The sequence below is a fragment of the Vidua chalybeata genome, chromosome 12 (assembly GCF_026979565.1).
Source record: "Vidua chalybeata isolate OUT-0048 chromosome 12, bVidCha1 merged haplotype, whole genome shotgun sequence".
In the NCBI taxonomy this organism is placed as follows: domain Eukaryota; kingdom Metazoa; phylum Chordata; class Aves; order Passeriformes; family Viduidae; genus Vidua; species Vidua chalybeata.
In genome coordinates, this window is record NC_071541.1 from 19,808,628 (window position 1) to 19,831,334 (window position 22,707).

General features: G+C 44.1%; 1 protein-coding gene across 1 annotated transcript in view; it reads right to left on the reverse strand.

Annotated features, from left to right (window-relative positions):
• NUP210 (nucleoporin 210) overlaps window positions 1-8,701 on the reverse strand; it is a 48,934-nt gene extending 40,233 nt beyond the window's left edge. The window contains exons 1-3 of the mRNA XM_053953999.1: window positions 8,517-8,701; window positions 1,062-1,198; window positions 176-307 (exon numbers count right to left, since the gene is read on the reverse strand). Coding sequence (XP_053809974.1) covers window positions 176-307; window positions 1,062-1,198; window positions 8,517-8,668 — 421 coding nt within the window. The 5' untranslated portion in view covers window positions 8,669-8,701. The remainder of the gene's footprint in view (window positions 1-175; window positions 308-1,061; window positions 1,199-8,516) is intronic.
• Between the last annotated feature and the right edge of the window lie 14,006 nt (window positions 8,702-22,707).

Sequence of the window (22,707 nt, forward strand, 5' to 3'; positions counted from 1 at the left end):
TTAGACTACCTCAGCTCAAAAGAAAAAAAAGAACACAACGTATTATCCAGAGAAACTCCTTAAAATTCTCCACTTGGCTTCAAACAATCAACAGTGTGACAAATAAAGCTAGTACATGTATCAGACAGTTAGAACTTTCAATATATATTTAATTTCCTACAAGCAGATCTCTTACCTTCTGAATCCAAAGCATGAATTTTGAGCTCCAGTGGTGAATCCTCAAGGTAGAGCTCTCTCGTTGTGGACACAACTTGAATGCCATGAATTAAATCAACGATGGCATCACAGCGAAGCACTTGTCCAGTCACTTGAAGAGACATCAGAAAGAGCACAAGAAAGCACAACACTGGATGTGCTCATCAAGAACAATAATTAGTCAAGATGCACCTCAAATTTAACCAGTGACACAAGACACTGAAGGAACTGAAACTTGGTCGTGACTTCCATGAAGAAACTCGTGGTCAAACGGTGGCTCAGAAAGCAAGAAAAACAGTTCCCTTCCTCACTGAACTGCAGAATAAATCTGCAGAAACTCTGACTTCCATCTACACTGACAGGTGCAGGTGTTGTCTGGGAGTGCTTATGCAGAGTTGCTACAGTGCTCTCCTGTCCCAGAGAAATTAATGGCTTTTACCCACAGACAATAAACGCCCATAAACTCCTTCAGTTAGTGACTGCACAGCATTTAATTGGCCATCTGGTTTTGCCTCTCTGTCACTTTAAAAACTAACCAGGTATATTGTATGACAGACACAAAAGCAACTTTCAGATAATTTGCATTTGAAAAGCTGGATTTGCACTAGTCATTTTTATTGATTCAGTCACTCCCTCTATTTGTGGATTTTGGGGGATGGGAGTTTTAAGAATTACCTTTTTCCTGGGTGTATCATTAAAATCATTAACACTTATCTGCGGCAAACAGAAGTTAAAACCCACAGCAATGCAAAGTCTAAAATGACTGTACATAGGAAGTGAAATGTGCCTGTGCACCTCTAGGTCTCAGCTTTGTTCCCGGAGCACGGCAGGACGCCCACAAGAAGCAGCAGTTTGCTCAGACTCACGTGTGTCCTCGGCAGAGATGATGGTGGTGAGGCGCGTGGGCTGCGAGGAGCGCGCCTGGACCAGCGCTCTCTGTGAGCAGCGGCAGCCGTCGGGCCCCAGCGGCTCGATGCTCGCCACCTCCGGCCGCGTGGATGACCTGCAGGTGGGGAGCTGTCAGCACACGGATCACAGCTCTGCCTTCAAAGCCGCCCCAGCAATTCACCTGGGACGTGCTGCGTGGTCAGCAGCTGGCTTTGGGAAGAGTAGATGGCAGCAGCTCTTCAAGGACACCAGCCAAGGCAAACGTGGGCTGAGGACGGATAAAGCCCAGACTAGAAGCAGGGCAGGCAAGCTCAGCATTCTCCCACCACGGAATCAATCAACCTTCCCCTAAACCCATGGAGCAGGCCAGGGCATTACTTAGTGGAGCCCAGCTCTCCCTTCCAGTGTACCAAAACCGTCAAGATAAAACAACAAAAGTTGAAGAGTTATTAAAAACCAAGCCTCTTGAAAGTAAATCTGAGCTAGCAGCACTACACATCTGAGGGGTAACTGCAGAGCCAGTGAAATGTTGCAGCAGCCAAAGCCCTTGCTAGTCACTCCAGACCTTCAGCCCCATGCCCAGGCTGTGCCAGGGCCGGTCCCAGCTGCTGCTCCCCAGCTGCGTTCATGGCCCGGAGCCGGGCAGGGAGGGAGAGAGGCAGCGCCGGGAGCTGCTCGGGAACCCAGCCCTGCTGTGTGCCCGGGATCCGCTCACAAGGGCCCTTTGAAGGATTAAAACAATGAAAGCAAGCACTGATGGGTGACAAAGCTGCTTGGGAATTGCTTCTCCGGATGATAACAGCAGATCTGATGAAAACTTAGTGCAGACAGCTGCATTATCTGGTAAATGCAATCTAAACTGGGCACTGGATTACCCCCTGGTAATTTGGGGAAGCTGGATGGTTTGGACTTTTTTTCTCAAAGATGTACAGAAATGCCTACCTGGGATGTGTGGGGAAAATTCTCTAACCCAGCAAGGAGCAGATTGGGAGTTCCAAACAAACAACAATGTCATGTATGACTGAGTCCCCAGACTCAGTTTCACCTCCTTCTCTTACTGGCACAACCAACAAATCCACACCAGAAAAAAAATTTAATTTCTCCTTAACTAAAATTGTATCTATTGAAAAACAACACATCACACTGCACTGAATTATCTGAGAGTTAACAGCTGCAGCCCAGGTGAGCAGGGGACTCTGCTTGTAGCCACTGCAATAAAACTGCAAATCCCGTTTCGAACCTTAAGCTCCCGACAGTATTTTGCTTACATAAGGAGCAGTTTTAGAGGATTTTGAAACGACAGTATCAACTGCTGACCCAGAATTTCAAAGTACTTCATCTGATCAAGGAAAAAACAGCCCACAGCAGTATGCAATGGGCAATTTAAACACCAGTTAAAAGCTTAAACCTGAAAACTGTTTGTTTATATCTAGTCTATATACCTAAACAATGTACACAAATATGTGCATATCTTTTATAGGGATTACACTGTTTCTAAAATAATATGATTTTCTGTATTAATAGCACACAGCTTTATTCTAAAAAATTAAAATGTTTTAGAGATTAAAAGTGAGCAATTCAGTTATTTTCCTGCTGTTCTGTTGTTCCCAGGCAACCATGAAACGGTTTTCCAACATTTAGCAAGTTTCTTTAAACAATATAAGCATTCACAACAAGTAAGGCTTTTCCTATACTTGCCTGGTTGGCTTTTGAAGCTGGGCATGTGCATTTAACTTAGTCTGCACGCAGGTATTTTTAAATAAGTATTATATGTAGGAAATTGACTTTTATTTAGCTCTTTACACTGCTTAATACTCTCTGCCATTAGATTTTTTGTTATTAATTTGAGGATTTTGCATTCTTGCAGTCTGGTATTGATTGTGTTTACAACACAACAGGGGTTTCACTGAGGTTTGTATTTGTTCTTTTAATATCTGGCTATGAATTGTAATACAAAACCACTGTGGTTTGCACTAATAGCAGTTTTGTAAAATGGAATCTAATTACAGGATACTTTTCAGACTAGGAAAAGGGAGGAACAAAGATCAACAAAAATTAAATCTTAACTGTAAACATACATACACTCCCCAATTTTAAAGGAACTTTCAAGCTTTTACAGCTAAAAGCCAGTCATTGCAGTAGAAAAACTGAGATTAGACACTATTTGGCTTCTAGCAATAGTTTAAGAGGTAGAATATCAGCTGAATGTCTTTTTTTTAATACAAATTTTACTCAAGCGGGCCTTCCTGAGGCTTGGTTTCATATGGATTTATATTTAAAAACAATCTGCACAAGTAGTGTTTTTTCCAGCAGAACACAGGAAGTATCTGGTGACCCCTCTATCATTCAGCAATATCAGAAGTACATTCTGTTTACAGCTACCTGGATGCAGGGCCAAGCACAGAGAGGCAAAGGCATTAATCAGCCAGACTGGGGATTACAGCAGCACTACGCTGGGATCACTACTGGATCCTAGATGGCCAAGAAAAAGAAACTTCAGCTTTAAGTGACAAAACCCACAATTTATATCCTCTGCCAACTACAGCACTTCTTCAGCAGCGTGTCAGTGTGCGTGACATTGAGAGCTGGGCTTGTCAGAAGGCAAAATTAGATCCTGAGAAGCCAGCAATGGGAAGCATTTCTGGCACTCGCTCTGGATCCCAAGCCAGCGCCTGTAAGAAACAGCAAGGCAGGGAGGAAGGACTTGAAAGAAGACTGAGGAGGGAAGGGGAAAAAAGCTCACAAAAGTTCCCAGTTTGTATTTCCCTCAGAGAAAAATCCTACTTGTTGAGGAATGAATGGCACCGGCAAAGAGGCTGCCAGTCCTCTTGTCAATTTCTGCTTCATTCACCATTTCCATCCCCCTCTAGGGCCCCAGACACAGAGCCATGTGCCAAGACTGTATCCACACATCTACCCAAACCCAGGCCTGTGCTCTTCATTGACTGTTCTGTAACACCACATGTCAGTCAATACCCCACTGGATTATACTTCATTTATTTATCAGTTGGTTCAAAGATCAGGCACTTATTCCTGTTTCTCTCCCTGGCAATTCTCTGTTGATTCTTATTGCTCCAGTGTTTTATACTGTTCTGTCAGCTCTTCAGACTGAACTCAGCTGACTGAGTCAGCAAAAATCCACCTCTGTGGAGCTGCACCACGACTGTCAGTTGATCTGATCTTTTAGAATTTTATCAGGCATTTAGGCAGGTGTGCGGTCAGAGGGAAACTGGGCAGTAGAAGTCTCCAAGAGTTTGGGAAGATTGGACTGACCAATACACTGGGACATCATATAGTCACTCTTGGGACTGAAAAATGAGCAAAAGTCTAAAACATTTATTTCATGGGTGTTCAGCAATGAAATGTTGCCCCAAATCAACAAGTCCCTAAACCTTCTGTCTGCCTTAGCAGGCAGGTGATGCTCAGACTGAGAAGAAGCTTTTTTCAACAGTAAACTTGCACTGATATTCACACATCAGCTAAGAGAAACAACATTATTTCTTATGCCTCCTGGGCTCTGTCAGAACACTTCTGCTACAGACTCGCACCCCCTGCTCTGGTTCTGAGCCAACACTCTCAGGTAACACACACACCTGAGCCACAGCAGCACAGCCCCTCTCACTTTACCACCTAGCACACTTCAAACCAACTCTGAGCTCCTGCTGGCAATTGCAAGAGCTTGAAGCCCTGCTGGGAAAGCACAGCCAGGTGACTCAGGGAGAGGGAGAACATCCTGCTGCCCACTGCAGTGCCTTACAAGTGGGAAATGCAGAGCAGGTGAGAAGCAGAGAGGGGGATAGCAAACATTATTTAAGATGTCACTTCACAATATGGAAGTTAACAGTATCTCACACAAAACATTTTTCAGTGACAGTCAGACAGGTTTTTTTAGACCTGTGGTGAAACAGATGATCCAGGAAGCAACACAACTCCCACATTACCAGGGATGAGACTATTGGTCTTAGAGCAAAGCAACAGATCTCAATGAACAACACTTCTGATACAGATTTTTAAAAGCACACAAGCCAGCACATGGAGAAGTAAGATCAATCTACAACAAAAGCACGGCAAGGTAAGGAGCTGGAAAATGAGCTTTGCCAGCCAACTACTGTGACAGCAGCACTGTGCAGTGGGTTTGGGCTCTCTGGAAGTACCTGTGCATCCCACAGCTCCAACACCACTCGGCCACTGCACCTCTCCCTTTACCACTGTGCCACCAGCTCCTCTCCCATGGCAAGTACCTCAATACAACCCCCTCAGTGAGGGCTTCAGTAGCACACACAAACCTCTCATTAAGGTGGAAATAAACTCCTCTTCATTTCCACCAGCCCTCACCATGTACCTCAATTCTACACTCCATGAAATAATGAAATATGTAAACATATTTGTACACTGCAGATAATTTCTGCTACAAATACCCAGCCATGGAGTGTACCTTAAGGGGAAATGGGTTTTGTGTGTGTGTGTCTTCCCATCCTCCTCCCGAAAATGTTATTATGGTATGGCAGGTTTCAAGGAGAAAATTCTGCTTCTGAACGCTTTCATTCTTTCAGGTGTAATTTATGGATTAAGGTAGTTAAAAGACAAATACAGATGCAATATAAATGCTAAATATATCTGCACAGACTGTATTTTATGCCTGAAAATAGTACCATGTACAATATTAACAGATGGAAACACCGTGTGCTTTGAAAACAAAGCTTTTCCCAAAAAATAATTTTAATATAAAGGCAACCCAAACTCTAGAAGGCATGAGCATCTTGAAAATCAGAAAATACTTTAGAGCCATGCTTGTAACTTTACCATTACTCCCAGTCTGCTGGGATGAACTTGAACCTTTCCCCCTCAATCAGTGCAACTCTCAGACACCACTACAATCACTGAAAATATCCTACTTTCAGAGGTAAACTTGAAGGGTGAAAGGGAAACTGGGAAAAGTAAGGTCACAACATGCTGTACACTGATCTTTCAGGAAATTGGACACTTACCTTTGAATTCTGAATGCCTGAGATGAGTAACGCAGACCTTCAAAAGGTGTCAAGCAGCTATCAGATGCTGCTGTACAACCAGAACAGCTCTCATAGACCACCTCTAACCCCACAATCTCCCCTATTACAAACCCCCAGTCCCTTCTCCAGACACAGAGGGCCTGAATCTGACCATTTCCATTCAAATCCCTGCTTTCATGCATGCAAACACACCTATCATTTCCCAAAGGTGAGAAAGAGTCACTCCATTCCAAGCCATTGCATTTGGTACTTCCTAACTTGTTCAGTTCGACAGCCCCTCTCCAGTGACAGCTCCTTCAGACAGGAAGCACAGAACTCTGTCAGCAAGTGGCTGTGCAGCTGCTCCTCCAGACGCATTTCCTTCTATCCCCCCACAGCTCCAGGCCTGCGGGGACAAGGATGCAGAGGGAGAGAGCCCCAGATGCAACTGCTGCATCTGCCCAGGCACACACACGGCTCCTGCTTCCTCAGGAGGGTTTGCTGAGCACACCCTCGACACCTTTGTGGAGTTTCACAACCCACATCCTGCCAGGCCTTGCAAAGCACAAGTGAATAAATGCCCATTTACAAGCCACAGAAGATGACGGCACACAGAAGGTGAATTAGGTGTAATTTCCTTAATTCTCAACCAAAATTCATCTCTGAAGGGCAGAGGGAGAAGATGGAAAAGGATGTTGAGGCCTGTCTGCATGAGGGATGAGTCACTGCATACTGGCAAACAGCACCAATAGAACATGCTCTGAAGTGCACAAAAATCACCTCTATTAGATATGGATGTGGATCAAATATGGCATTTCTCTGGAGAACAATCTTGCATCTTTTCATACGCAGACTTCAGTGAGATTAGCAAAGATCTCCATGCTTCTGACAGCAGGATAGCACCTGGCATGTGCAGGAGTGGCTGCAGCCAGTCCAGCATCATCTCACAGCTCACTGGCAAACAGGAAAGGGAGTCTATACTTCCAGATTTTACTAGTGCTTTGATGAGTTTTGGGGTTCAGCTTTATGCAATGTACTTTACCTCACAAACCAAACCCTTTTAAAGAATCAGCAGCCTTCAAAAATTCAAGTAAGAAAAGAGAAAAAACCCACAGTTATGAAATTTTCACTAAAGTGGTCCACTAAAAATTAAATTACATGACCACAAGCAGCTCATCTAATAACTTTCATTTAGTTGACTTCTGGATAAAGTTAATTACTGCTCTTCTGCATAAGCATCCTCAAATATATAAATTGTAACAGACCAAAGGGTTGTACCCAGCCCAGAGATGAGAAACTACAACAACCAAGCAAAGAAACTAAGAGAATGAAAATATAGCCCTTTAAGATGTATTTCAGTAACTGCCACATACAAAACAACTGAAAACTGCTACATGCGTCCATCTGGCACATATGGAAGTATTATCCTAAACATACCTCAACTGCTGCTTCTTTTTCAAGTGGGTGCCTCCTGCTCATTACTGATTAACTTACCATTCTGGAGCTCGACAGAAAGGACAAGGAGTTGGCAACATTTGTTTAACATGAAGACTACTGTGAGCTTTCTAAATTTGCCCATGCTGTGGGATTTGCCTTCAGCCTCTGTGCTCAACACTACCCAGTCCTCCCCTCTGTGCAAGGCAGAAGTTCCTGGAGTACATCCCATGTGCTCAACACTGAGAAAACCGGGAAAGCTTTCACTTTTAAAACTCGGCTTCACTGTTCCCAGGTGAAGTATTAAGGGTGCTGTTACTTACACTTAGAGCAGCAGTGAGAGGCTCCCGACTTAGCTACGACTCCTTTAAGTCCACAACCTGACCTCAAAGCTGTCAGGACCTTCATTAGGGACTACAGCAAGAGAAGGGGTATTTCCACACCAGCAGCACGACTTCTGGGTGCTGTCCCTGGACATGTGGGACAGTAGCCATGTGTGTGCGGGGTGGCACTGCGGGAGCGCGGGGCAGCAGGGTGAGCACATGGGGGGGTGTGGAGGCAGAGTGGGCACGGTACGTGGAGAAGCAAGTGGAGTGTGTGTGTGTGAGAGAAGCAGCTGGGAGCTGTGGGGTACGAGGAGAAGCAGGTGAACGTGTGTGGGGTGTGTGGGTGGGGGCACAGGGCTGTGAGGCACATGTCGGGCACGGAGCCATGGCGGGAAGCTTCCTTTACAAGCAGGGAGTTTCTGCTCAGGGCCCGGCCTGCAGACACTGCCCCCCCTGCAGCGGGTTGAACCCCCACTGCAGAAAACAACCAAGCTTTCCCCTTCGGGATAATCTCCATGTCTGCTCCCGCACTGCTGGGCCGCCCAAACCCACCCGCAGCGAGGTAAAAGCGGTGGGAAAGGGCCCGGCTGCCTCGGGAGCCGTCAGGCCCCGCCGCGGGCCGAGGAGCCGCCGCAGGTGCCGGCGGGGGGAGAAACGGACAAAGGGCGGCGGCACCTGCACTCACCATCGGTAGCAACCCTCGCTGGCCTCTAGCGTGAAGTTGACGCGGGTGCCGCGCGTGAAAGGGAGCAGCACCTTGGGGGTGTTGAGCTTGGAGGAGGCGGCGAGGTGCAGCAGGAGGAGGAGAGGCAGCGCCCCGGGCGCGGGGGGAGCCATGCTGCGCGCCGGCGGGACCGTGCGGGGCGCGAAAGTGCGGCGGGAGCGGCGCGGCGGGGCCGGGCCGGGCCGGGCCGGGCGGCCCGGGGGCAGGGCCTCCCTCCGCCCTCCGCCCCCTGGGGCTGCGCCGCCTTCCCTCGGGGGAACTCCAGCGGTGCCAACGGCGAGGCGCTGGTTGTTTGAAAAACCTCCTTTTCTCCGGGCCTAACCCCAAGTATCTCATAGGAGTCGTGCTCCAGACCCTTTCCCGCACAGGCTCCAGCACCTCAATGTCTGGTATGTCTTGGGGTACCAAAGCTGAACAGAGGATTCGAAGCGTGGCTTCACCCGAGCCCAGCACAGAGGGACGGTTACTGCCCTGGTCCTGCTGCCACAGCAGGGCTGGAACAAGCCAGGTGCCACTAGCCTTCCTGGCCCCCTTCATGTTCCCCGGGCACACTGGTGCTAACAGCTATGCTATGTTCATTCATTGTCATGGCCTCTCAGAACGGTTTCGGTTAGAAGGGACCTTAAAGCACCTACCTCTACCCCTGCCTTGGGCACCTCCCACTGTCCCAGGCTGCTCCAAGCCCTGTCCATCCTGGCTTTGGACACTGCCAGGGATCCAGGGGCAGCCACAGCTGCTCTGGGCACCCTGTGCCAGGGCCTCTCCACCCTCACAGGGAGGAATTTCTTCTTAACATCTTATCTCAAGCCCCTCTCTTTCAGTTTGAAGCCATTCTCTCTTTTCTTGTCACCCCAGGCCATTGCAAATAGCCTCTCCCCATCTTTTTTGTCAACTCCTTAAGGTACTGGATGGCCACAATTAAGTCACCCCAAAGCTTCTCCAGGCTGAACAAACCCAATTGTCCCAGCCTTTCCTTGTATGAGTGATGCTCCATGTGTGGAGGATCTGCTTGTCCTTACCTATGATAGAGGCATAGTACACGTATTCATCAGAAAAATAGATTTCAGGAAGGGCACAAGCATGTTGGAGATGCTTAAAAGATCCTTAAATCCTGCCCAGAAGATCAGCCTGCTGTCCAGGGACACCAGCTAAGCGTTTACCCAGCTTTAATTTAGGTGGTATTACCAAAGTTAATCAGTTCTCATTTATTCTAAGCAAGTAAACTTATACAGGATGTTCTCTTTACATAGGAGCACTTTTTGCACTATTTATTCAGCTCGTGTTTTATTTATCAGTACCTCAGCAATGCTGTTCCACTTTCTATCCCAGAGGAATGTGTGCTGCTGGACAGTTCACTTCTCCCTGCAGCTTCTGTGTGTGATTACACATTTTCTGATTAACTATCATGAAATTGTATGGTCTGATTTAGAGAAGAGCTGAACTTTGCAGTTGCAATCTGAGTTAATAGGAGCTGGGCCTAAAAAAATATGCGATATTAAAGGTGTTGGCAAATCAAGCTCTTGCACTTTAAATTGCTCCCCAAAATACTGAGGGTTGTTTATCTTCTTTACTATTTCTCTCAATGAAGTTGGAAGCTTTCTTTGTAGGCATGTTAGGAAGATAAGTTCAGTAAAGACGGATATTAGGGAAGAATGTGATAAAATTGCCCATCACTAAAGAGTACAATGTGTTTACAGTTAGTACAATTACAACTGAGTAAATAAGAGGTAGATAGTGAGTATTTTGCATCCTGTGTTGTGAATGAGGTGAGGAAATGTCTGTATCCCAGTACTTCCTAGCTTTAAAAGCAGAGTGTGCAATCTCAGAATTTATTTCCTTTCTCTCATCAGCAGTAGTGGTGATGAGTATTCAATGTGAGAACAATAATTTTCCAGTAACAAATACTTCTTAGACTTGAGTTATTTTCATAAGGACCAGCAAGGTGCAGTTGGGACCTTAAAGCTTATTGATAAAACATGAGTACTGCAAGTAAACATCTAACACATCTTTCAGTGCACACCGAGCAATTTTAAGAGCACAGTAAGGCAGGAGACATTGATGAGCAAGTCTGCAGTTTCCATTACATGGTAAAATTACCAAGTGAATTTTGTGCTCCCTTGAATTGTAAGTCATGCATTGCAGCAACATGTTAGCATTTCTTTTGGCCAGAGAAGGGTGAGCTGGGAGGCAGCCAGTGCAGTGTGGGCTCTGTGAGGAGTCCCTGACTCAGGGTTAGAAGGAGTCACTAAAACATCAGGGGCTGACTTAGCAGCGTTGCTGCACTGCTCCACTTTCCCTTCCCAGGCTGCTGTGAGATCCATAGGAGTCAGCACACCCCTCCTCCCAGGGTTACCTGCTGTGCTGGAGAATGGGAGCAGGATACACACACCATGAATCTGAGGTAATTTTACAGACATATCAATGTACACCCGAGTAAGTCTGATAAAGAACACAAATGGAAATGTCTTGGTCACAAAGAATGCGATTACAGAGCGATAAGAGGGAGTGCTTTAATGAGCTGCTTAAGAAGGGAAATAGGCAAACAATAAATGGTTGTTCCCTAAGAAGCTGAGCCTTTTGTGGAAGAATTTCAAGAGATTTTAGAGTCAATCAAAATACATGCAATAAATAACAAAACACCAGGTGCTGATCATGTTTCTACTGGAATATGAAACTAAAAGGGAGAGAATTGCTGAAAGATTTTACAAACTCACTTGGTTGGTCTGAAGATCTGAAAACACTGCCAAAGAACCAGACAGACATGTACTCTGATCAAATCTTTTAAATCTATCAATTTCTGAGGGAAATATATTTTTCATAAAGCTAGAAAAAAATGTATATCAATATATTATTAGGTGATCGGTTGACAGTGAAATACTGTTAAATCCTTGTTCAAGAAAAGGAAGTATTTGAATGGCACAGTGATAAAGGACCATCTGGACAAGAAACACCTGGCTTAATTTTCAGGCATTTCATATTTTTAAATGTCTGAGTAATTTAAAATATTTTAAACACTTACCTTCAAAGCAAAAGAACACACCACCACCCCCCCCCAAGAGAACCCAAACAACAAAACCAACTCTGAATAAATGCAACTTAGAAGGTGAAACTTCAGCAAAATGGTAAGGCAATGAGGTGTGGAGGGTTATTTTAGTATACTGGGTGAGGCTGACTCACACCAGCTGCAATCCTAACCCTTGCAGGTATGTCTGTACTTGTGTGTTAACAGTGTAGGGCCAGCTCTGTGAAGCCTCAGCAGCTGAATGCATTAGGTACAATTTACTTGTAAGAGCAGTTTCATTAAGCTGAAATAATCGGGGCTCACCCAGTAGAATGATGAAAAACATTCTCCATTATCACACTCCCAAACCTCTCAAATAAAATAATATTTGATTTAAAGGCTGAAGAATGACTGACAAGCACTAGTAATACATTTAATGAAATGCCTGTCCTGTAGGGATGCAGCTCTGGTTGGGAAGAGAATGGGGAGTTGCCTACACTATGCTGAGGAGGAGATGAAAAGGGCAAGTCGATAGAGTTGACAAAGAAGGTGGTCTGGGAATAGTAACTTTAGAGCAGAGTAACAGTGATGGGTCTCTTTTTTTGACTGATGCTGTAGAGCGAAACAGTATCCTGCAAAAATCACTGGGAAAGATGGTCAGCTTCTTTCCTCCCTGGCAGGCTGCTGCTCCCCTTGCCTGTCTTACCCATCACTGACCTCATAGTACATATATTTCCCGACTGACCAGCTCACTGGCTTTCATTCCTGGGCTTTTTTCTGCTTAATTTGCTTGCTGGTTCCACCCCCATAGCTGCAGAGCCTTGAAAAGTATCTCCACTAAAGGAACTTCAGTCAAAGAAGTATGTAAAGCATCCAATATATTAAAAGGTACCTAAGAACCAACAACAGAGGAACAGCACTTCAGCTGGTGTCCCGTAGCGCCAGCAAAAACACTCAGAGAATCCCGGAGTGGTTTGGGTTGGGCGGGACCTTCAAGTCCACCCCATCGCACCCCTGCCACGGGCTGGGACACCCCAGGCTGCCCCAAGCCCCGTCCAGCCTGGCGTCGCTCCTGCCACCGGGTGCACACGGAGCCGTTCAGGCCACGTCTCTGCTCAGCTGCTCCTGCTGCCTGCAGAAATTGAGCTCTAAGAGGAGGCATTACACTGCATTACCTCCCAAGGGGTATTTGAGACTTCCAGAGTACAAAAAGAGCCCTTTTCCAGTTATTTCTTTATCACTTTCTCCACCAGTAATCACATTCAATTTACTGTATTAGACTTTTGTATCCTCATACACCTATGGAATGTTTTATGAGAACATCCTCTCAGCCTTACTACTGCTTTCTACAGGGGTAATGATGGACTGACAGCAATATAAAACTGATCATTTTGGTTATCCTGCCAGGATTTTTCTTCCTTCCAAGGTGTTAGGCCAAAGGAAGGCATAAATTCAGAAAATGTCCAAAATTAAGGCAGGCAGTTACTGGTGTCAAGGAAAGAATGTTTAAAATTGATCGAGGTTCAGTTCGTTCAGGTTATTGAGACAAGAGCACTTGTGTTTAGAAAATGGGTAAAATAGGAGCCAAGCCTGCCTTTCTTTGCACAGCCTCATCTGCCAGGGATGCTGCCGGGAGTTTTCCAATGTGTACCAGGTACAACTGAGTCCCCACAGAGAAATGCAGCTCTTTAGATCCCTGTTCCTATCGGATAAATCCATTCGATATGCAAGACTTTCCCAGATGGTAAAAAACCCCAAGACCTCACTAATTTATGCAGGATGAGTCTGATAACATTGAGATTATGAAATAGCTGCATCAGATAAAAATAAATGGTTTTCACTTCAGAGTTTATCTACCTTTCTAATGTAAATTTATGGTTATTAAAGGAGGTTATTTATAGGTATTTTTCAAGCTGTTACATAACAGTGCTTCTGCCCTGTGCCTTTGTACACAGATAGAAATCACATTAATGAGCTATTCACCCAACAACTCAATGAATGCAGGAGTGAGGAGAATTCACAAGATGAGACAAGTAACAAACAAAAATCCCAACCTTTGTTTCTGCTTTAAATACACCAGGGAAATTTAGCAGAACACAGAAATCTTACATCTTGAAAATAATGAATACTGTTTATGAGCGGGCATGTGAATATGTTTCATGACAGTTAATAGTACTAACAAAAGTGAATTTGGTCTTTTCAAGGTTACTTGGTTGCAAATTACGCTATGTACACCTCACAAATCTTAAATAGGCACTCCAGTACAATAATTTTGAGTCTGTTTTAAACATTAACATTCTTCTGAATTGGTTTGATATTTTTTATGCATTAAACACCAACATGGGACAGCGTATAAAATCCCATAATCTTTTATATTTTCCCCTTCTCTTCATGTAGAAGTCTTCTGATCTGATTTATCTTAGCACTGGCAGTGATCTAGAGGGTTCTGTACCTAAACAACAAGGATCTCAGACTTCTCCATCTACAGAGACACTGGAAAGTGTGCATTTCAACTGTAAAATTGCATTTCTTAATGTAAAATATTTCTTTGCATTCTAATATATACATAAGTACTAAAAATTCAACTCCTCCTGCCCACCTTGAAGAAACCTAAATTCTGTTACATGCACAGTGAGTCCTTCAAAGGAGGCATCACTTCCTGCAGTAGAATGTCAGTGGAAAAGCAGGAGGTGCTGCAATACACCACAGACTATAACATATACACACTGCACTCAGGTGCCCTGATTTCTGTTTTGTCTCCTAAAATCCCTTCAGGGTCACTTTTCCAGGTAAGCCATCTACCAATCAAGTTACTGTGAGGAATGGAATATTCAACATTGAAAAATTGGATTAATTTATGGAGCAAAAAAGTTGTCTGATGTGAATTTGCAACTGCAGATTTGTAGCAAATAAAAAGGTTAAATACAATGTCCCTGAGACAAATTCATTGTAGATAATGAGGCACAGGACAGTGATTTTAAAGGTCAAGCATTTTGTAAGCTCTTCTAACCTGAGTAAAGGAATCTGCTTTGATAGAACTTACTGAAAACTTTAGTAAAGCATAGCAGATTTCCCAGAGAACTTCCCCATGGAAAGGCCTATTAGTTTAGTAACACAGGTTTAGTTCAGTAAATTTTTAATTAAATGCATTATTACACCTGCACACTTTCTGTGAAGTAGCACACTTTTTTGTGCTAAGAAAATTTGGTCCCTCAAAATGTTCATGCATGAAGGAGGTTCACTTCAAGAGCATATGAATATTCATTAAATTTTTTTGTATTCTTCTACCTCTTCTTTGAGACAAAGTTCAAACAAGATGATTTGTACTTGGAAGACACTAATTAGAGTTTTTAAAGCTGCTGTATAAATTACACACTTTTTAGATGCTGAAGTATTGTAGTTCCAGGAATAACTCTAGACTTTCTGCTGAAATTTATAACACATCTAAGTTTTAATATATTAGTTTTTATAACAGTGACAGAACACTAAGAAACTGCCCCTTTTTAATGTGGTTTAGTGATGTTTGTTCCAAATATATTTTTTGCTTTCAGAAATATCCACTACAGATACTATACCAAAGTATCAGAGAAATGCAGGAATTTTTCTGATATCCAGAAAAATCTAAATGACTTTGACAAGGCAGTATGTCCTGCCAGCATGATTAAAGCTACAGTAGTCATCAGTTTGGTTCATCTTGTTCATCTTTGACTTCAGGCTTGATTAGCTATAAATGCTTACCTTGTCCTCTCTGGATCAAATACCTAAACAAACTTTGATGTTCCAAGGATATTCTAGCCAAGGCACTTTTAGCAGTTTCATGGGGGGAAAATGCTTAAGGTACTGTTTTATAGTTCAGTGATTCCATAAACAGCAAAGGGAACAGGAATACAGAGGTAGTTCCCCCCCCCCCCCTTTTTAAATTAGATTTGGTTTTTCCTCATATACCCTGTTTTTTTCCCAAGACCCATAATTAAATTCAGTGAAAATCGCAGGTACTTGCACTTGCAAAGTTTTGGGATGGGTTTTGGATTGTTTTTTTCTTCAGCTTAGGAGTAAATCACAAGTCATCCTGATCTTCCCCGTGTCAACACTGTTGTTTTCATGCAAAGAGTTTTAATTCATTAGGCTGTCAGTTTTCAATTCAGCAGGAGGTTAATATTAGTATGTCCCAAGGATCTGGACTGTAGTTAGCATTTAATACACTCATTCATTATCCAGAAAGGCAGAAATGAGGTATAGAACAGAAAAATGAGGTCAGCAGGATTTGTAGATAACAAAATTATTTATCTTCCTAAGAGAAGGCTGTGATGAACTTCATGGGAACAGAACTAGGCAAATTGGCAGTGTAATAGTTGGTGAAACACAGACATTGACAAATGCAGGGGAGAGCACGGGAGATTGGCAAATCTGAACTGCCTGTACCCAGGGCCCTGTTCTAACTTCTCACTAACTGCTCAGGGAAAAAGAACACCCAGCACAATTATAGACTCTTCTCAATGCCCAGCAGCACTCAAAAGCTAAATAAGGTGGTGAAATACAAAAATAAATATCCTAGAAAATACCCAAAGTACAGTGGGAAAACATTTGTTCCTGTTTTCCTTTGAAGTTCACAATAAGCTGGGGTCATTCCTGCTCACCTGGGATCTATTGTAGGAGAGGGCCACGTCTCTAACAGCTCCTAAATCCATTCTCAAGTGTATTTTGTTGCTGAGGCAGGAAGCTGGAAGCCCATTATCAGAACTCATGCTGGCTTGTGTGGAACCTGTGAAGGTCGTTTGCCTCCCTTTGCTTTCCATTCTGGAGATCAATGCACACAATGAAATTGGGGTGACTGTTCTCACCTAGAAAAGAGCTGCTCCCCACAAGGTGTCATCACTGGTGCTTTTACTCCCATGTGATCTCCCTGAGCACATCGACATCCATCTGCCATTTTATTTCTCCTCACCAGCCGACAGCTTGGCCCCACTGGGTTTTATGTTATTTAGAAATGTTTCCTCTTGGGATCCTGGGAACATATTTGTGTTCTCCTTTCTCCCCCACTGGCCTTTCTCGTTGGTTGTGGGTCCTTCTGAGTAAGTTGTCACTCTCTCAGATCACTCCTCTGCATAGCACTGCTAAGGAGGTGATGAAGAGACAGGAGGATCTCCTTAGAACTTCATGAGCATCTCCTATGCTGCACCTGGAGCCAGGCTCAGTTACACTGGAAGCACAGGAATTCTACAGGACTAAAGATTTTTGTCAGATGAACTCTATTCCAGCAGAAAACTGCAATTTGAACTTTTCCTCCAGTGGAAGTGCCAAACAGTTCTGGTAGTGACCCAGACCCAAAACGGCAGAACAGTGTTTGTCAACAGATTTTCATGCAATTTGTAAATTGTTTTGCTCATTTCAGTTCTCTTTTAGTTTAGAATGTTGGGGTTTTTTTTTCCTCATGCTAGAGGTTTGTGAAAAGTTGTGTGAAACACAGGAAAAAAATAGAAGATTCTCCATAAAGCCCAATATTGGCTAATTTTACAATCACTGAGTTCTACTTAAAATTTGTAAATCTTTTAAACACCTCAGACTGTAAGAGCCCCCAAAGTGCCATTCTGATTTATGTAACTACATATCTGATATAATTCATAGAAAGAGGAAAAAAGCTTTAAATCAACTCTGCACCATGCAGTTTCTCTCTGTGAATTATTCTCCCCATATTTTTATGTAATACTGTAAATTAATTACAAGGATGCCAATTTTAGCTCTGTCTTTATCAAATGAAATTACAAAGAGATTCCCAGGAGTACACCGTATGAAAGCTTACATTTTTAGAAATATTTAAGTTGATGAGAAATTAATTTTTTCCTTATTAGTTCTCATTTCACAAACAGAATCTTCTTTGGTCCTAACTATCTGCTATAACAACTTTGAGTCTTTAATTATTACTAATTATTGCCTAAAGATTTGTTATTGTTTGAAAGTTGCAGCCTTTTGGTTCTAACTAATGAATAGGATGGGGCGAAGGAAAAAGGTACTGAATTATTCACTAACATTTGGTTTAATTACAATCAAGTGACCCTTTCTAAATTGGAAAGCACTTCGTGAAAAGCAGAAGACAAATGAGATTTTTCTGTATAAATAATGAATAGCCCCATTTTTTAAATTTAAACACCACATAAAAACCAAACAAACAAGGAAACCAAACTAGGAAAAAAACCCACCCTACACTATCCATTCTAGAGATTTGCAATAAGATGTAGTAGGTTTTTGTGAGCTCAGAACACATTCTGTTTGACCTTTCTGGAGTTCTCTTTCAGATCTGATGTTGCACCTGCTTGGCTTTAGGGACTGTCATTCCATTCCACCAAAAAAAAATATGCTGAAAACTCCATAAAGGGTTTTTCCTTCCAGCTTACGCCTGATTTTCTTCATGCTGTGAACAAAACGGATGACTTATACTGCAGGACTGTGTGCAAGAGCAATATTTGCAAGAAACTGTATTTGATTCGGAATTCAAACGTGAAGCAGTATCTCAGTCACTTAACTATGCACTTTTTAAAATCCTAGATCTTCTTATAAAGGACATATTTTAATTAAAAACCAATTTGGACCATAAGATACTCCTCCAGTGCAAAGAGCAGTTGTAAGGATCTAAAAATTTTATTAACTTTCTAAATTCTTTTCAAAATGCATCTTTCCAATTACAGGTGCTCTGCTCCTCAGCACATTTATGCATGTCCTTATCCTTGGATACTGCATGCCCTTCAAATCCTCATAGCAAAATTGCATCTTTTGCTGTAAATTCATCCAGATTTGTAAGATGAGTGTATCTGAAGTAGATGCATGGCATGGAGTTCACATCAGCCTGCCTAAGCTTGTATTTTAAACAGTAAAAGCTTGGCATTTTGGAAATACTGTCCTGAATGAATCCTGCCTCTGGAGAGGTCAAATCAGTGTGTGTGCTGCCAGGGCCACAGAGTCCCTATCCCTGCATCACTGGCAGCAGTCAGCTCTGCCCAAAAGCTCCAGGAAGAGGCAAAGAGCAAGGGCAGTGAAACCCAAAGTGTATTGCACTGCCAGGAGACAGCATCAATCCCTGTAAATGTTACCTGCAGCTGCTTTCAAACCCAGCCAGGGTAACTCACAGTCCTCCATTTCTGGAGCGACCTATATGCTAGGGAGTTTGTTCCTAATGATCTGTAACTCCAGGTTCATCTCAAATCCAAAGCATGCAGGGAGGTTTTGTGCAACTCTTGGGAGGATGCTGGCATCACACCAAATGAATGGAGCATTTACAGTGGAATAAAAGTAATCTGTGATGACTGATGTCGTGCCTCTGGCCTTCAGCTGAAACACCCTTGAAACTGTGAAGAAGGTGCCTCCCCAAAGGCTTGGTTGTCTTGGCAATTTAAACAAATGAAGCATACTGCAAGTGTTCAGATGGGATTATGTGAAGGTGGCTTCCAATTTGGGTTAATTTGGCTCTGTGAAGAGGGAAATACTGGATTTTATCTCCTTATAAATCTGTTCAGAACAAAAAAACCCAGAACACTATTCAAGTTGTTTTCTTTTTCCAAATGCCACTGTTCAGTCATGCAAATATTCAAATAAACCAATAACAGCTTGCTAGAAGACAGGCTGCTAGGAAACACACAGTTTGTCTTCTCCTCATTATTCAGGAGTGTGCCCTGAAACATTATCTACTGCATGTAATTCAAACCATGGTCTGTTGAAGAATAATTAACTTCTTTTTCTGTCACATCCACCCATCCAAGACCCTCCACTAGTGAACAGATCTCAACATTTCTGCAAACCAGAAAAGTTGTAGTGTGAAAGTGGACAAAAGACTGACACTGAAGATGGTGGCAAGCATCAGCAGTTCATTATCCCACAGTACAACTTTTTATACTTTTTCTCTATATCACACACATAACACATGCTCGTTTTTGCATTATAATTGGCTAACGAACTACGTGCGTGTGCCTTCTATGCTTCTGTAATTGGTCATAAATTTCTCTGTTTCTTGGTGTAAATGTCAACACACATCGGCATTCCACGCTTCTTCTCCCTCAAAGCTGTTTACCTGTCTTGTTCAAGGACACAGCTGTAAATCATCAAGGCCAAGGCTGCCTGCAGCTCCATTCCTATTCTCCTACAATTCCCTTTTTTTGCTTTTCAACCACAAATGGCACGTTTCCCATCTTCTGCAGGGCCCTTTGCAGACAAGATAGCAAACAAGGTACAAGCATCTCCTGTGTAGTTTCCATTAATTCCTGAATGCGTTTACAAATTGATTTTGATGCATCTTTTAAATTCATACAGCACAAACCACTGAAATCTTCGCACATATGCCCATGGGATAATAACAAAAATCAATAGCTGCATGGTTTCATGAAGCAGTGTGGCAAATGCTATCTACATTAGCAGCCAGTGCAGAAAGAAGGTAGTGGCTGCATGTTCCCTTACATTCCATAAATGTATGTCATGGCAACAATCTACTGATGGTGTGTTCAGTGCTCTCTGCAATGTGTGGTGTGCAGTGCAGTTTACAATGAGCGGTGTATTGGGCATTACCACACCTAACTAATGGTGCAAGGCCCCCCCTGCTGTTCTACGGGGGATGCTTGGCCATGCACTGTCTCTAAAAAGCAAAACTAGATCTTTATGCAGTGCTCTGGATTTTGCCAAGCCATATGCTGGCTTGCTTTGATCTCTACCTAACTGATGACACCAAGCAGTGTGATTTTGATAAATCGAACTGCCAGGTGTAATATTTCAGTTTCTGGTGCCACTTTGTTTGGTTTAGTGTGTGCAATAAGGTCACCCAAACATTCTCACTATTCCAGGGAGCCAGGTGAGCCACAGCAAAGTCTGTTGCTCCGAGGGGTGTTATCCAACACAGGCCAAGCACAACGAGCAGGCACTCACTGAACTCCTCGCATTTGTGGAGACACAAGAATATCCACGTCCTCAGGTAACAAGATCCCATGTTTGCAAATTGCAAACCCAGACTGGAGCAGGGCCACAGGTACTGTCACTTGGTGACTGTAACAACAAAAATTGTGTTAGAATAAGAGGTATTGTACACGAGGGAGGAATAGTAAGATGGTTCAGTGTAAACACAGCTTTCCAAACTCTTGCCTGCAGGGTTTCACCCTGGGTAGCGGTCATAGTTGTAGGAGTAATGATGTTAATACTTCTAAATGCACCAGTGGACAATGAAGCCTGTGCTGATTTTAGAACTCAGTGAGGAGGGAAAGTAAGGCTATTCAAGCCATACCCTTTCAACAGTAGGAGGAAAAAATAATAAGACTATGCACTCCCAGCTCTGCCTGCAGCCTCTGGCAACAAAACTGCGTTTGGTGCTCAGGGAAGGACACCACTTTCCCCCCTTACCCCCTGCATCAGCTCACAGGGAAAACATGAAGGAATGCACAGTTCTAGTTCTAACTAATTATCCCATTTTCCTCAGCACTCTGTCTGCTGTTATCGGTGAGCATCCACCTGGTAACTGTGATCAGGTACAGGAACCAGGAGAGAAAACTGAGGCCCTAGACCCAAAGGCAGAGATGGGCAGAGATTATCCTTCCATAGTTCTGCCTCAGAGACTCACAGCACACCTCGGGCTGACTTTAATGATTACAGAGAGGCATTTCAGCAATGGCAATAGCACTCTCCAATTCTAAATAGTACTCAGTTTCTGAGTTTTTTTTCCCTTGGCAGTGCCTTTTTGAGAGGTGACATCTCCTGCCCCCTCAGGAATCACTCCCCTCCCTCAACAGGAATAACACAACTTGCCCAGAATTCCAAGCATTTTCATGTAGAGATTAAGTTTTCTCTTCATTCATAACTCTCATGGACACCAATTGCTGATCACAGCTGAGCCTTTTAAATGACTCCTCATTCCCATTTGCCACGCTCCAAGTCTGATAGATTAAAAAATCCCGAAAGTACACAGTAGGACATTTTTGGGTTTCCCCGTTCTACACTAGAACATTTTAATGAGAAATGAGAAGTAAGAAGGAGGTGGGGGAAAGCTCTGTAGAGCCCCCACTGTTCGGTCCTGGCCAAGCTGCTGCCCCGGCCGCCTCCCCTTGGCGGCTCTGATGGTGCTGCCCCGACCACCGGCGATTTACAACACACAACTGTTCCATGACAGAACACACACTCGTGCCCAAGGACATCAGAGATAACGACTGGACTTTGATAGAAACTGTGGGAGGCCATGGGTCGGACATTGGAGTGGGAATGCCCTAAGAGGAAACTCCCTTTTAGTTCAGGGTGAGAAACCAAAGCATTTTCCCAGGGTTCCCCATTCTCTCATGTAAATCGGGTTTTGTCACTTAAATAGTGCTCACTCTCCTGTTCTGGAAAACTCTGTATCCTCTGTCTACCCATTGGTCTCTGTCTAGAACCACTCCCCTCTCCACTCCCCATTGGTTGTGGCTGTGGCACCCCATCCCAGCTCCTCCCTTCTCCCCTAACCCCATTGGTTTGTTCATACCTTAACCTCTCCTACCCTTCCCCGGTTATATACCTTGTGCCCTCGCCTGCTTGGGGCTTGGTGCCTGAATGCCTTGTGCTTCTGTGAGAGAGATCAGCACCCACTCTCTCTCTCTCTGGATCCTTGATACTGAGACCCTTCAACTGCGGTTGTGGACCTTCCTGCCTGTCCCACCCTCCACCTCATTTGTATCCCGCCTTCCCCAGACCCTCTGCCGTTCCTACAATAAAACCCAGTTGGATGCCTCGAGTCGAGCCCTCCTTCATTCACTGGTCAAGCACGCCTTTACTACATCTGGGCCTGGGTGTAAGGTGGGCTGGGGGAGCTGGCTGTCCAGGCTGGGAGGGGATCGCTCTCAGGAAGGTGGTCACCCCAACAGCACCTGCCCAGGGGTTCCTGCAAGGAACTGCAGCGGTGATTGTTCCACGAGCTGAGGCGAAGCAGTGCAGCTCTGAGGGAAGAGCTCCGCGCCCACCCCGAGCAGCGGCTGTGCCGAGCCAGTGCCTCGTGGCTGGGGTCGCTTCCAGCTCCTGAGGGAAAAACTTGCAAGGGCGTTCTCTGTTCTTTGCAGCTCCGAAGGGGAAGTCTCTGCCTGAGCATATCCCGCAGTGTCCAACATGGGCACTTCCAGGAACATGGGATTTACCGTGGAGCCCTCCAGGCCGGGGGCT